Raw genomic sequence first — 14,733 nt, forward strand, 5'->3', positions numbered from 1 at the left:
TAAGCAGAATTAATCATATTCACATATTAAAACAGAACCATCTGTTTTGGCCATTCATATTCTTTCAAGGTTTGAATAGAAGAATCTCTCCTCTAAAAGCGAATCTTTAGTCTTGTTCTCAAGATACAAATTCAAATACAAGGTTAAATGATTGTGTTTTACTTGACTCTATGACACTGTTAATCTCTTGTATAAATGAACAAGCTCTTCATTCCAATCTTTTGTTCAACAACTGCCAGAAATGACCTAAGTCAATGCATAATCCAGCCACCGGAATCATGCAAGTATCATGTCCAATAACAATTTATATTGCAGACAGATATAATTTGACCTTAGTGATCAAACAGTTCTCAGAGGTATCTGGCTCTATGACTGTCCAAAACCAGAAATTTCTAGTAGAAAGAAAAGCCATCAAGAGACTTAGCTCTTAAAAAAAAGAAAAGATAAAATGGGGGAAAATAATTTAAATTGCTATTAGAATGATTACCTGTTGCCATTCAAAATTATTTCTGGTTGCTTATACAGTCTTAGAGAAGATGAATCTATCTTAAGCTGTACTCAAGGATATTAAGGGTTTTGGTATCAGTTCTGTTTGGGACAATTAGGCAGACTCTTGCTTGAGTGCAAAATTATCTCATCTGCTGTGTTCATTCTTTTGGTCATTCTATTCTTTAAGCCACTTTGTGAGACTGAAATTAACTAGTGATCACAAATACATAGCACATCTGTGGGGAAATTAGTACACCATACTACTTGATGCTTCTATATTCTGACCCTAGATATCCTCCCATACTATTTGCAGGGTCATGAAGCCCACAGTTTTGCCTTTAGAGCCAAAGGACCATAGCCCAAAAGGTCTCAACATACAGCCATAGACGTAAATTGGAAGGAAAATAAAAAGAGCTCTTTTTGGCTCAATAATCAGGCGATTATAAGTCACTTCCTTAGAAAATAGGCAGTGAAAAAGTCAGCTGTTCACCTGGATGTTTTCATTTATGACTTTGCTTGTGGAAAACAAGCAGATAAAGTATCTGAATGATGGATGAATTTTTTCCCCTTTACCTATTTAATGAAAATGTCTTATTGGCAAGACAAAGAACACAGAACAGGTCTAAAAGATCTCTGATTCTCACTCATTCTATCATCTTGGGTAAGTTATTTTATGTCTCTGAGTCTTTATTTTTAACTTGTAAAAATCAAAGAGTTGGCTCCAACAGATCCTTCCAGCTCAAACATTACAGATTCATTGAAAAACAGTCTTATTCACTGCTTGAATATTATATTCCCTATTTCCTCATGATGAAAATGACTCTACTCTCTTAACACCTGTTACATCTAGGAGAAACTGTACAAGGGTATTAAATATCAGGAAATTTAGCTCATGTTTCATTCTTCTGAATGATGACTGTTATTCCACTGGTCTATTTGTGCAAAAAGGAATTCTACAGACATAATGAGGTGGAAAGATGAATAATTATCAAGTGAATTAAATCCATTTTATACCTTCTGTCCTTTTTTCAAAGATAATTACTGTATCATCCTCCTTCCACTGTGTCTACGTAGACCGGTCATAATGCTTGATGTGACAGAAGTCTGCGAGCTTTCATGGAAAGCAGGAACACCTTTATTTGCAGTAATTTATTCTTAGGGTTCACTCTATCACCTGGAAACAACCTAGCACAAGAGCAATGGCTTTTGCACTGTGGACTCAATCAAGGAGCATCAGCACAACCAGGAAACTTAATAGAAATGCAAATTCTTGGGTCCCACGCTAGCCCAACAAAATCAGAACTTCTGGGGAGTAGAACCCAGTATTCTGTATTTTAATAAAAATTTCAGATTATTCTAACTGCACTCTGAAGCTTGAGAACTTCCAGCATGAAAGAACTGGAACCTAGCTCTGCTTACTACGGGCTTCCCTGGTGCCTCAGATAGTAAAGAATCTGCCTGCAATGAAGGAGACTGGAGTTCGATCCCTGAGTCGGTAAGATCCCCTGGAGAAGGAGACAGCAACCCACTCTAGTACTCTTGCCTGGAGAATTCCATGGACAGAGGAGCCTGGCAGGCTACAGTCCATGGGGTCACAGAGTCAGACACGACTGAGCTACTATCACTCACTCTGCTTACTATGTAGCTTCAATCAGTAACATGAGTATCTCTTTGGGAAGTAGTTTCCTTATCTAGAAAATGGCAAAATCTAGGAATGACAAAAAAGTGTCTCACTGGTTCTAAGTCCAAAATATATGTCAAGTCTCCATTTATTTTCATTCTTTGTGTCCTAGCCACCATCATTTCTCACCTGATTGGCTTTGTGACTGCTTATCCTGCTTTTACTCTTGGTTCCCTATAATCTAATCACGACAGAACAACCAGAGTGATCTTTTAAAAGCATGAATACAATTGAGTCATTCCCCATTTAAAATCTCACAGTGGTTTCCCATTATCAGAATAAAACCCAAACTCAGTGCCTGGCTTACAGAGTACTACCTAATCTGCCGCCCTCCTATTTCTAAACCCTTTATCCTTTCTCACTAGGACTTGGCTATGCTGGCTTCCTTGATGCACCTCACACATGGTAAGTAGTCTTCTGCCTCAGGGCCTCTGCACTTCCTTACCTTCTGCCTGGAAAGCACTACCCCTTGAAAGCATGGCTCTTTTTCACCCTTTAGGTTTCAGTTCAAAAGTCAAATCTCAGACAAGTCTTCCCTGACTGCCTTTTCTTAATGAAGTCTTTCTTCTGTTCCTGGAAAGTGAAAGTCGTTCAGTTGTGTCAAACTCTTTGCGACCCCATGGACTGTCCATGAAATTCTCCAGGCCAGAATACTGGAATGGTTAGCTTTTCCCTTCTTCAGGGGATCTTCCGAATCCAGGGATCAAACCCAGGTCTCCCACATTGCAGGCGGATTCTTAACCAGCTGAGCCACAAGGGAAACCCAAGAATACTGGAGTAGGTAGCCTATCCCTTCTCCAGTGGGTCTTCCTGACCCAGGAATCAAACTGGGGTCTCCTGCATTGCAGGTAGATTCTTTACCAACTGAGCTATCAGGGAAGTTCTGCTCCTAGTTACCTGCTATCATATCATCCTAACCACCTTCTTTGTGACTCTTATCACCTTATGAAATTTTCTAGTTCATTTATTTGCATAATAGTGAATTGCCTGTCTGTTCCTAGTAAAAGAAAAGCTCCTTGAAGACAGGGATTTGTCTTATAGTCCTATGCATTTAATGCTCTGCCACCTGGTTGGCAATAAAAAAAAAATTATTTGAACAAATTAATAATATATTAAAGTCATTCTGGAACATGTCAACCTTTAAGCAACAAGGATTTGTAGTAATGTACCCTTGAAAAAATAACATCTATTTCAGTAAGTTTTTAATGCTGAAAAATACCTGAAAGAGCAGATTAAACCACACAGACAAGTACAGGTCATGGCACAAATAACTCGGGAAGATGGAGATGGGTAAAAATGTTCATGTTTGAACTAGCTTCAATTCTTTCCAAACATGAGTAGCACATGCTAAGCTTAAGACACAATCACAGTGGAAACACATCAGCCAGGAAAACAGGCTCCTATGACCCTTAAACAGGAAATGTAGGAGCAACAAAACCACGCTCAGCAGGCCTTTGCAGGAAGGTTAAATGGTTTCAGTGTGGGATCAGAAAATTGCCATTTTGTCAGGCCAGAACAGAAGTGAGCACACCTGTCTGGTTTCTCAAGTGAAGAGTGGATGAATGGGATGCAACTTGGAACCAAAAAGGACAAGCAGGTCTCTAAGCTGAAACCCAAGGTATATTGTCCCCAGACACAGCACATCTTAACGTTGTCAGACATTCTCTTGTCAACAAAGAGAGCGTGTTCATGGATAAGTAACTGGGGCTACTTCCTCCCCTTTTGTAAAATATATATGGTGATTTTAAATATAACAACTCATTTAAATTGGAGATCTAGGCAGCTGGATATTGGGAACACTGTATTGAGAAAACCCAACAGAGATCACAAAGAAAAAAAAAATGACAGCCAAGCACTTTTGCATAATTAAGCTCTCCTGTGACAATGAAAACAACTCGATAATTTCCGTGTCACCGATATGCTGCTAGTTGAGGGAAAACAAAAGGATAAAAGACAGGCAACAGCCCTGCATCATGAAGTCAACTGATCTGACAAGCTTCTAACACCTAGGGTGGTTGACAACGGAGAAAAAGCTGAGTTATCTTCAGAAAGCAGGCACATTTCATTTGGCTTTTTTCCCCGTGGATGAATGCAGACATCTTCATTTAGAAGGGAAACACTGTTAGCATCAGATTTTCATCTCCAAGGCTGGGTCCCAGAAAACTTTTCTTTGTTTCTCCAGAAGGTTATTGATGAGGTTGATTCTCCAGAAGACTAACTCTGGAATGGTCTGTTTCCAGTGTAGGAAACTTATGACCTACTAGAAAGCACCATGCCAACTCCTGGTGACAGAATATTTCCTAAGTTTTTAATATACTGAAAAACAGATATTTCACTTCAAAGAAAACCATGAAAGTGAAAAATTACTTCAATCAATTAACTGAGCAACACAGCTAACATTTAGGGATCACAACTACTGAATGGAAAAATCAATCTAATTAATTGAAAAAGGAAAACACTGGCCATTTACCTGAACATTTTCAGGCTGTTCCTACTTGATGTAGGAGAAATGATTATTACATTGAAGAGAAAAATGTACCCTAAACACTTTTAAAAGACAGTGATTGCATCTCACTGAACAAATCGGTAGCCTTCTGTCTTGTTTTTCTAGCAATGAACTGTGATGTCTTCTGCTTTTCAACCAATCAAATAAGGTGTCAACCATCATAGTTTATGAAAGAGCAAGGATCAAGCATCAGGTCTGTCATTTGGCATGAACAGAGTTGGTCTTTTAGTATTGTTGAAGGAAGATGGGTGAATTGGTGCTCAAGTCATCATGTGAAGGACTGGCTAACATCATGTGTATTCTTTTATCCCTTGGGCAACGTCACAGGTATGAGTCCAAAAAGCCAGATGGGAAGGTTGCTGAAGGCTAGCTGATATTCAAAAGCTCCATCCAGTTTCTAATCATGCTTCTAAAAAATCTTACATGACTACTGAACAAAATCTTTTCCCCATATCTGAAATCCAAAATGCTCTGGAAGAAGACCTGATGAAATAGACTTTTGTGGTATCAGTTGTTCTAAGACATCAGAAGGTTTAAAGTCTTTGCTACAACTTGCCCCTAAAGAACTGGTCTTATCCCTTTAATATACACTGTTGTTCACCTAAGCCATTCTTGAATAATTATCAATCTATAGTATTTATTTTCAACACCCCATGGGATTCAGGCATGTTCCTACTTGGGAGAACTCAATTTGATTTCAAAATGCCTATCCAATGAAATCCCTTTCTGGATTCCAAATTGATACCCTAACTGGGTTTCCAATACAGGCTCAATGGATGACCACGTGCTAGAAGCTTTACATTTGTGTTCTGTTGGGATCAATACCAATGATTTGATTGGAATAGGAGCAGCTGCACAGAAAGAGTCTATGGGGTGAGATAGATTTGTTATGCTCCACTCTGATAAAAACTAAATTTGGATAGCATGCATTTTGAAATGTTCATGGTACCACATTAAATCGCTACCAAATAGGAGCAATTACCAAGGAATAACACGAGCTCCAAGTCAAAATTTGAATGAAGAAAAGCAGAGAGCTTTAGAAATAAATAAATAAATCAGGAGGAGGGATAACAAAACATTTCCTTTGTCAGGTTTACAGCTTGACAGCAGCAGGAAAAATAGGTCCTTTGTGAGTGTGTTCATACTAATATCCATCTCTCAATACATCAGCCTGTATCTTCCTCTCTGCTGCCTCCACACCACTGCCCCCACCTTCCCCATCCCCACCAGAACAACCCAGGTGATGATAATTAGGCAGCAAACAGGGTTTTACACAATGGTATTTTGAACAATCCTTCTGAAAATCCTTGAATGCAAATCTCCTAGCTTATGGGCTTTAATACCAAGAAGGTCAACAAATGATAAACTGGAATCACTACCTTACCATAGAAAGTCAACTGTCCTTTTGCTACGTTTTTCCCTCTTGAATTCTCAGCCACACATTCATACAAGCCAGCATCCTCCTGCTGAAAATTGGGGATTTCAAGAATCCCATTTGACTTGTGTCTTCTGGCTTTGGTTGCTATCGGCTTTCCATCAGCTCTTCTCCAGATAATAGTTGGTACTGGACTGGTGGCAAGAAAAAAAGAGAGTGAATCATGTTAGAGAAACTTTCTTTTATTTGAATCTATGCTTGTTACAATCCCTTCCTTCTTGGTTCCAAACATTATATAGCTGGCACCAGACAGTGTTCCCCCAAAGTCATTTATTCATGTATCACTATTCTAATTTCAGCGATACTCAGTACTATTATGATCTCTAGCACTATTATGTACTCCGTGTTTTCTTTAGGGATTGAACCCAGGTCTCCCACATTGCAGGCAGATTCTTTACCAGCTGAGCCACCAGGGAAGCCCTTAAAATCAAATAACCTTTCTTAACCTTAAAGAAGGTATTCCATGTAATATACAATATTACCGATGAAATAAAAACAGATTTTTATATGCTTGTTACATTTTTTCCAATGCATCTGTTTAAGATCATAAATATAAAAAAATTTTAAAAGTCCATGCACAAATGTGGAGAATTAAAAATGCCTTCCACTAAGATGTGGTCCAGAACCCCTTCTGCTTGAACTAGGTGGCTACTATGACTTAAAATAAGACAGAAGTGATGTGGTGTCAGTTTCAAGGCTCAGTGGATAAGAAACTGGCAGTTTTACTTTTTGTCTCTTCGAACACCCTCTGTGGGCCCTTACCAACTTCTAGCAGTCCATTAGGAGGGTGGTTTGGGGAAAGTTATCTTAAAATAGCGAGATAAGGAAAGAGGCAACCTGTGGGGACTTTAAGTACTCTCAAGGCATCTATCATCCTGCAGCCAAAACTGTTAGAATGCATCTTAAATTGCAAGGACATCACTGAATCTGCAGATCAATGGTTTAGCGAGCTAACCACAGCTTCTGAGTTGTGGCTTTCTAGCAGGGGATACAATTATTTACCTATTTATTTTTCACAAAGACACACACAGACAAGAAAATAGACTAAAGACTTGCTAATCTTCTCTGGGAAACCTGAGATGGTATTTAAAAAATTAGAGCCATCAACTCGACTATACTTGTTTTAGAGGAATTTAAGTTCATTAGGCAGAAACTAACTCAAAATATGGAAAGGGCTCTATCAGAAGTACATTATGGGTATCTTTACATGTGATGAGATAGACAGTTAAAACGTGCCAGTACAAATAACTGTTCTTAGACACAGTCTTTCTGCTCTTGAGTGGGCCGTGATGATGGGTTTCCACAGCTGCATGTGTGTACCCAAACACTTCTGTGTAGACTGGAGGAGCCCAATTTGGGTCCTTTGTTTTCATTCTAGTGCCATTCAAGTAGTGTGAATGGAGTTTAATTCACACTCCCTTTGAAAGTGGGAACAACATAAATTTTGCTGTCTTTCTCTACAGATTTTTCAAGGTGTCACCTTGCAGAACTCACCAAAAACATTCCTATCCCATCTAGTTATGTTCTTTCATCTTTTCTTTGCATTGAGTTTCCTAAAATATATATATATATATATATATAAATGGGCTCCCCCGGTGGCTGAGTGGTAAAGAATCTGCCTTGCAGTGTAGGAGATACAGGAGACGTGGGTTTGATCCCTGGGTCTGGAAGATCTCCTGGAGGAGGACATGGCAACCCACTCCTGTATTCTTGCCTGGAGAATCCCATGGACGGAGAAGTCTGGTGGGCTATAGTCCATGGGGTCACGAAGAGTCAGACATGATTGAAGCATCTGAGCATATATAAAATAAAAAATGGGACCATCTTCCACTGTTTAGCAATCTACTTTTAGTCTCTTAGTGATAAATAATGGGCATTTTCCAGGTCTTAGTTGTTTTACAACTTGACTTTTAATGTCAGTACAGTGTTCAATCCTACAGCTATGTCAGAATGTATTTAATGGAGTAAGTTTTCAGGACATAAAGAATTAGCGCTGTATTTTTCGGCCCCCAAGTAAAGATACTACTGTAGGGTATACTGCCCTGACTTGAAAACAGGAAAACCAAAAGAATCCTTTCTTTAGAACTAAAAATAAAATTGAAAAAAAAAAAAATGGAACAACCTTCTTGCATAGTTAGTTGCATAATACAAAATGATATGAATATAGATAACCTGCTTAAACAGAAGCTGAGCAAAAGTTAGTGTCCCTGCCTTAGCCAACATCTGGGCCCAGGAAAAGGGTGAGGAGTTGGCAGTGGGTTGGCTGGATAAGTGAGGTTGGCTACAGAGATTCACATGCATCATTAAAGTGCACCGATGACTAAAAATTCTTATTTCAGGTGAAAGTTTTTATCACTGATGCCAAACCTTTTCTGCAGGGTTACTGGCAAAATCTTAACTGATCTATTTTTCATTTTCTTTATGCCCTCTGACAGACACTCTAGGGAAAATTAACTGGTTCCCAAGTAGGCTTAACTGAGAAAACCCCACAGATTGAATAATAAAGTTGTGAATAATTTTCAGATGACTCTGTAAAACAGAGACTCCTTAGAGAATGTCAGTTCTTGCCAATCTCTAGCCAAAGTAGAAAGAAGATGCTATTGTTTATATATGGAATCTGAAATATGACACACATGAAATTATCTGAGAGTCCCTTGGATTGCAAGCAGATCAAACCAGTCAATTGTAAAGGAGATCAGTCCTGAATAATTATTGAAAGGACTGATGCTAAAGCTGAAGCTCCAATACTTTGGCCACCTGAAGCAAAAACTGACTCATTGGAAAAGACCCTGATGCTGGGAAACATTGAAGGCAGGATGAGAAGGGGACAACAGAGGATGAGAGGGTTGGACAGCATCACCGACTCGACGGCTATGAGTTTGAGCAAGCTCCGGGAATTGGTGATGGACAGGGAAGGCTGGCGTGCTGCAGTCCGTGGGGGTGCAAAGAGTCAGAATTGACTGAGTGACTGAACTGACCTGATGAAACAGAAACAGACTCACAAACATAGAGAACAGTCTTATGGTTGACAAGGGGGAGGGAGTTGGGGGAGGGGTGGATTGAAAGTTCGGGATTAGCAGATGCAAATAATCATATAGAGAATGAATAAACAACAGGGTACTACTGTGTATCACAGCGAACTGTATTCAATATCCAGTGATAAACCATAATAGAAGATAACATGAAAAAGAATGTATATATGTCTCAATGAATCACTCTGCTATAGGGCGAAAATTAACACAACATTGTAAATCGATATACTTCAATAAAATAAATTTTAACAAAAAACTAGAAAGAAGAGACTTTCAATTTAAAAAGAAATACAAGAAAAAGTTGATGCACACTCTGTAAGCTGGCACCCAAATGAAATTCTGCCTTTTTCCAAACAGCCAACTTCACTGTACCTCAGATGAAGGCCATTGTTTTCCTGTCATTCTGGGTCAGACAACATGTACATTACAGGTTATCGTAATAGAATGAAACACTTTCAGAACTGCCCATTCTCCTCTCCTTCGTGGCTGTGTCCAGAGTGGCAGCTAACTCCTCTTATGTCATGCCACATCCCTTCTCCATGGTGAAAGGACAGAATCAAAGATGAACGCACAGAATCACAGTGAGAGAGGCTTGGCTTGCTTTTCAGTCACCTCATCCACCATTACTGCGAACAGTGCAAAGAAATTTCTTTACTTGCCTGAGCTGGAGGGAGGACAGTGGAGGAGAGAAACCAGGACTTACTTTCCTAGTGCAAAGCATTCCAGCTTCACCGTTGTTCCCTTTGCAGTCGGGACCATTTCTGGAAACTGAACTTCTATTTTTGGTTCATATTCGCCCATCACCCCTGTGAATAAACAAAGGAGCTAAGCCTTGGAGATTCTTTTAAGACATACACAAGTGTTTTTGTGTTAATGTTCCTATACATCATTGTGTGTGCAATTAATCCCTTCATTTAAAGAGGCTCCTATCTCCAACAGCCGTGAATCATGGCTTCTTTCCCAGTTATTGCTGGAGGAAACGTGTATTCCAGCACCACACCGTCTGCCTAGGATTAAATTCTCCATGTGGACAACTCTGCTTCTCAAAAACACTTTGTTAAAAATGTAGTCATGGAAGAAAAAAGCGGAGGGAGGTTAAGTCCTAGTCACCATTAATACCACATTATTATTTATTTTTTTGGAAACATGCTGCAGAAAATTTAAAAGATGTTAAAAAATATGTGCATGCTTTAGTTGTGTCTCTGTAAAGAACATTTCTGAGTAATCAGTTTATAACCACAAATTATCTTTCACTTTTGAAGGCCAATCTGAATGAGTCATAAGTTGGTATGTGCAAGGTAACACAAAATTCATGTATTATTATTCTGAAACAATGATAAAATAATAATAGGAAGTAAATATCAGAAATAGCCTGTAAGTGATACCCACCTTGCCAACGGTAGTTTTACCCTGAAGGTCCTATTTTCTTACTTTCTGATATCTCAAAAAATTACTGTGCAATCATAGCCAAGGTGGCAAATCCTAACAAATTAAGTCCATGTTTTATAACTAAATGCTTAGGAATTATTTCTCATCAACCATTTTTAATGCTGTCTACCACTACTCTAGTTGTTTTGATACATTCATTTTTGTTCAATTTCTGGTCATTTTCTATGGCCTCTGATTCAACTGTGGCAATATAAAGTTTAAAATTATCTAGCTCACTAAAACATGATAGGATCCTCCATTTCATCTCTTCTTTAGGTTTCCTACAGTTAAAGAAAAAAAGAGATCGAAGGATTCAGATGAAAAGGTTAAAAGTAAGGTATGGATGCGGACAGGAACAATGGCTCAGAGAAACAATTCTATGCGTTTTGCAGAGGTGACCCTCTTTATCTGCAGCTTCATAGCCTGAGAAGCAGCAAGGGAATTTCTTCAATGTGCAAAAAAGAAAAAGTCAACCCCTAGTGTCAGATGATCTAATAGTCTTGCTAGATTTGTTGGGATGTATGTCATCAGAACTGGAGAAGGAAAAGGCAACCCACTCCAGTATTCTTGCCTGGAGAATCCCATGGACGGAGAAGCCTGGTAGGCCATGGGGTCACAAAGAGTTGGACACAACTGAGCGACTTCACTTTGTGCAAAGCTGAACATAGTCATTTTGTTATTTTCTTTTCATAGACTGACAGAGAGGATTGGCTATGGAAGGCATCTCTGAGATCATTTGGTTCAGCATTGTTTTTGGCCCTGCCACATAACATGTGGGATTTTTAGTTCCCTGACCAGGGATAGAAACTATACCCCCTGCAATGGAAGCATGGAGTCTTAACCACTGGACCACCAGTGAAGTCTCAGTTCAGCATTCTTAACATTGGCATTCTGAAGAAAGGACCTATACCTAGCAACAACCTGTTCTAAAAAGAACCTTAAACCCTCCACCAAAATGGAAATCACAGTTCTAGTCTGTCTCTGTCTTTTACAAGCAAGCCTGTAATCCCCAAAGTGTTAAACAGTTTGTCTTTAGCTTCACAACAGACCAGCATTCAAGTTTGCAACCCTGGTCCCTGACTTCTGGTCTAAATCTTTTCCTATGGCCTCTCACCACTGCAGGAGTAACACTCCCAAACTAAATTCAAATATACTAAATCCATGTGTGACACACTCAGTTGTGGCCAGTCTCTGAGTCCTATTGCCTTTCCTAGAGCATATGCCACACAGCTGGACCATAAAGAGATAATGCTTACTAACACCTGCATTCACACACTTCTGCTGAACTTGCTAACAAACAGCCCATACAAGTGACTCATCATCCCATAAATAGCAGTAGTATGACTCTGAGTGCAGGAACAAGCTAACACCTAGTGCTGCGTGTGTGGCTGTGTTCTCTAAGAGCAGTGTTAATTAAAAAACAACTGCCTTGAGAGGAAGAGGTTCTTTTTTTTTTTCATCTCTCTCTATTTTTTGGTTGCACAGGCTTTTTCTAGTTGTTTGAGCTTGGGTACTCTCTGCTGTGGTGTGTGTGATTCTCACTGAGGCATCCTCTCTTGTGGAACATGGACTCTAGGCGCATGGGCTCAGTAGTTGCAGCACATGAGCTCAGTAGTTTTGGTCCATGGGCTCTAGTGCTTGGGTTCAGTAGTTGTGGTGCACAGGCTTAGTTGCTCCGTGAGAGGTGGAATCTTTCTGAACCAAGGATCAAAACTGTATCTCCTGCACTGGCAGGCAGATTCCGATCTAGAGTGCCACAAGGGAATTTCGAGAGAAAAGGTCTTTTGTCCTCCCAGGATATCAAGACAACTTCCACTGCAGTGCCTCATGCATGGAAGGGAGATGAGATGATAAAGTGAAAATATGGGGGTCAAGGCTGTGTCAGCCATGATCAGGGTTTCCCAGTCCCCTCGTTCTATAAACACTACATACAAACCTGGTTTCTATAATCCAGCTATGAAAGATACACCAAGGATAAAAACTGTCTCACACACCTTTCTCCTAAGCAATTGAAACGTCACTACTTAGTGTATGAGGCCCCCTGAACTACTGATTGCTTATCCTAAAATCTCAACCATTATGGCTTAGACTCAAAGTCCTCTCCTTCAGTGTCCTGCACCCTTTCCTCAGCACTCTCTATACTCTAGCCCACAGCCGTCTTTAAATGACCAAAAAGTATCAAATCTTTTTGCCTTAGCTCTCACGGTCTCCTATGACTTCTTTTGAAAAACATATAATGTAATGATTTTTAGTAAATTGACTGAATTGGGCAATCATCTTCATAACTCAATTTACAACATTTCCATCCCCCAAATAATATCCCTCATGCCTGTTTACACTTAATTCCCAGGAGCAGTCCCAGCCCCAGGCAACCACTAATCTGCTTTGTCTATAGATTTTCCTTTTCTGGACATTACATTTAAATGAAATCATACAACATTTGGTCATTTGCATTTGGCTTTTTACTTGGCCTAATGTTAACAAAGTTCATCCATGGTGTGGCTTGTATTGGTGATTCCTTCCTTTTTACGCCTGTATAGTATTCCACTTTACAGAAGAAAAATATTTTAATCATCTGTTCACCAGCTGTATTAGTTTCCTAAGACTGTCCTTGGAAAGAGATACAGACTAAGTGACTTCAGGCAAAATACATTTACTCTCTCACAATGCTGAAGATTAGAGGCCGACAGGGCTGTGCTGTCTCTGAGACCATGGAGAGTATCCTTCCTTGCCTCGTCCTGGCTTGCGGTGGTGGTCATCAATATTCAGGGTGTTCCATGGCTTGCAGCTCTGTCAGTCCAACCTCTGATTTGTATGATGTTCTCTCCATGGGTCTTCCCACTGTTTTCTTTTAAAGACATCAGTCATATTGGGTTAAAGATTTACCCAATTCCAATATGATCTCATCTAACTAATTTATTTTCTAATAAGGTTGTATTCTTAGGTACTAGAGGTTAGGATTTCAACATATAATATCTTTTGGGGGCACATAATTCAACCCAAGTTACCAGTTGATGGTCATTTAGGTTGTTTCTTCTTTGGCTATGGCATGGTTTGGGAATGGCATGGTTTTCACTGCTGTTTAATGAATAATGTTACCATGAACGATCACATGCAAGTGTTTCTATGGACATTTTAATATGTTTTCATTTTTCTCTTGTTCCCCATGACTTTTATTTTACATGGATGACTTTCGCTTCAAGTCTCAGCTCAAAAGACTCCCCCTTTGAAAAGTGTTTTTGATCACATTATCTAAAATAGGTGCCTGCTGTCAATCTCTGTGAATATATTTTTTCCTTTATGTTAACTGTCATATTAACAGGCGCAGGCGGCTGCGGGCCGGCTCACTAAGCGCGGCCAAGAGGAGCTACCCCCCGTCCGAGGTCAGGGGCAGCGGCCTAGAGTGCCAGGCTGAGACGGCGCAGGAACGGCCAAGGGGGGCTGCCCTGCATCCGAGGTCAGTGGCGGCCGGGAGGAGACACCCCGTGTCCAAGGTCAGGGGCGGCGGCCGAGAGGAGCTACCCGGTGTCCGAGGCCAGTGGTGGCTGGGAGGAGACACCCCGAGTCCGAGATCAGGGGCGGCCAGAAGAAGCCACCTCGCACCCGAGGCCAGGGGCGGTGACCTTGAGGAGCCACCTGGAGCCCGAGGCCAGGGGCAGCAGCTGGGAGGAGCCACCCACGCCCAAGGCCAGGGCTGGCGGCCGGGAGGAGCAACCCGAGGAGTGGTGGCTGTGCAGGCACAGGAGGGCCTAGAGGAGCTATCCCACGTTGAAGGTCAGGAACGTTGGTGGTAAGGAGATACCCCTCCTCCAAGGTAAGGAACAGCGGCTGTGCTTTGCTGGAGCAGCGTGAAGAGATACCCCACGCCCAAGGTAAGAGAAACCCAAGTAAGATGGTAAGTGTTGCAAGAGGGTATCAGAGGGCAGACACACTTAAACCATACTCGCAGAAAACGTCAATCTAATCACACTAGCACCACAGCCTTGTCTAACTCAATGAAACCAAGACACACCTGCGGGGCAACCCAAGATGGGCGGGTCATGGTGGAGAGGCCTGACAAAATGTGATCCACTGGAGAAGGGAATGGCAAGCCACTTCAGTATTCTTGCCTTGAGAACCCCATGAACAGTAGGAAAAGGCAAAATGATAGGATACCAAAAGA

General features: G+C 40.7%; 1 protein-coding gene across 1 annotated transcript in view; it reads right to left on the reverse strand.

Annotated features, from left to right (window-relative positions):
* The window catches only part of CNTN4 (contactin 4), a 425,127-nt gene that overhangs the window by 184,971 nt on the left and 225,423 nt on the right, over positions 1–14,733 (reverse strand). The window contains exons 6-7 of the mRNA XM_068982346.1: positions 9,847–9,949; positions 6,061–6,245 (exon numbers count right to left, since the gene is read on the reverse strand). Coding sequence (XP_068838447.1) covers positions 6,061–6,245; positions 9,847–9,949 — 288 coding nt within the window. The remainder of the gene's footprint in view (positions 1–6,060; positions 6,246–9,846; positions 9,950–14,733) is intronic.

Source organism: Capricornis sumatraensis, chromosome 10 (assembly GCF_032405125.1).
Source record: "Capricornis sumatraensis isolate serow.1 chromosome 10, serow.2, whole genome shotgun sequence".
Classification (NCBI taxonomy): domain Eukaryota; kingdom Metazoa; phylum Chordata; class Mammalia; order Artiodactyla; family Bovidae; genus Capricornis; species Capricornis sumatraensis.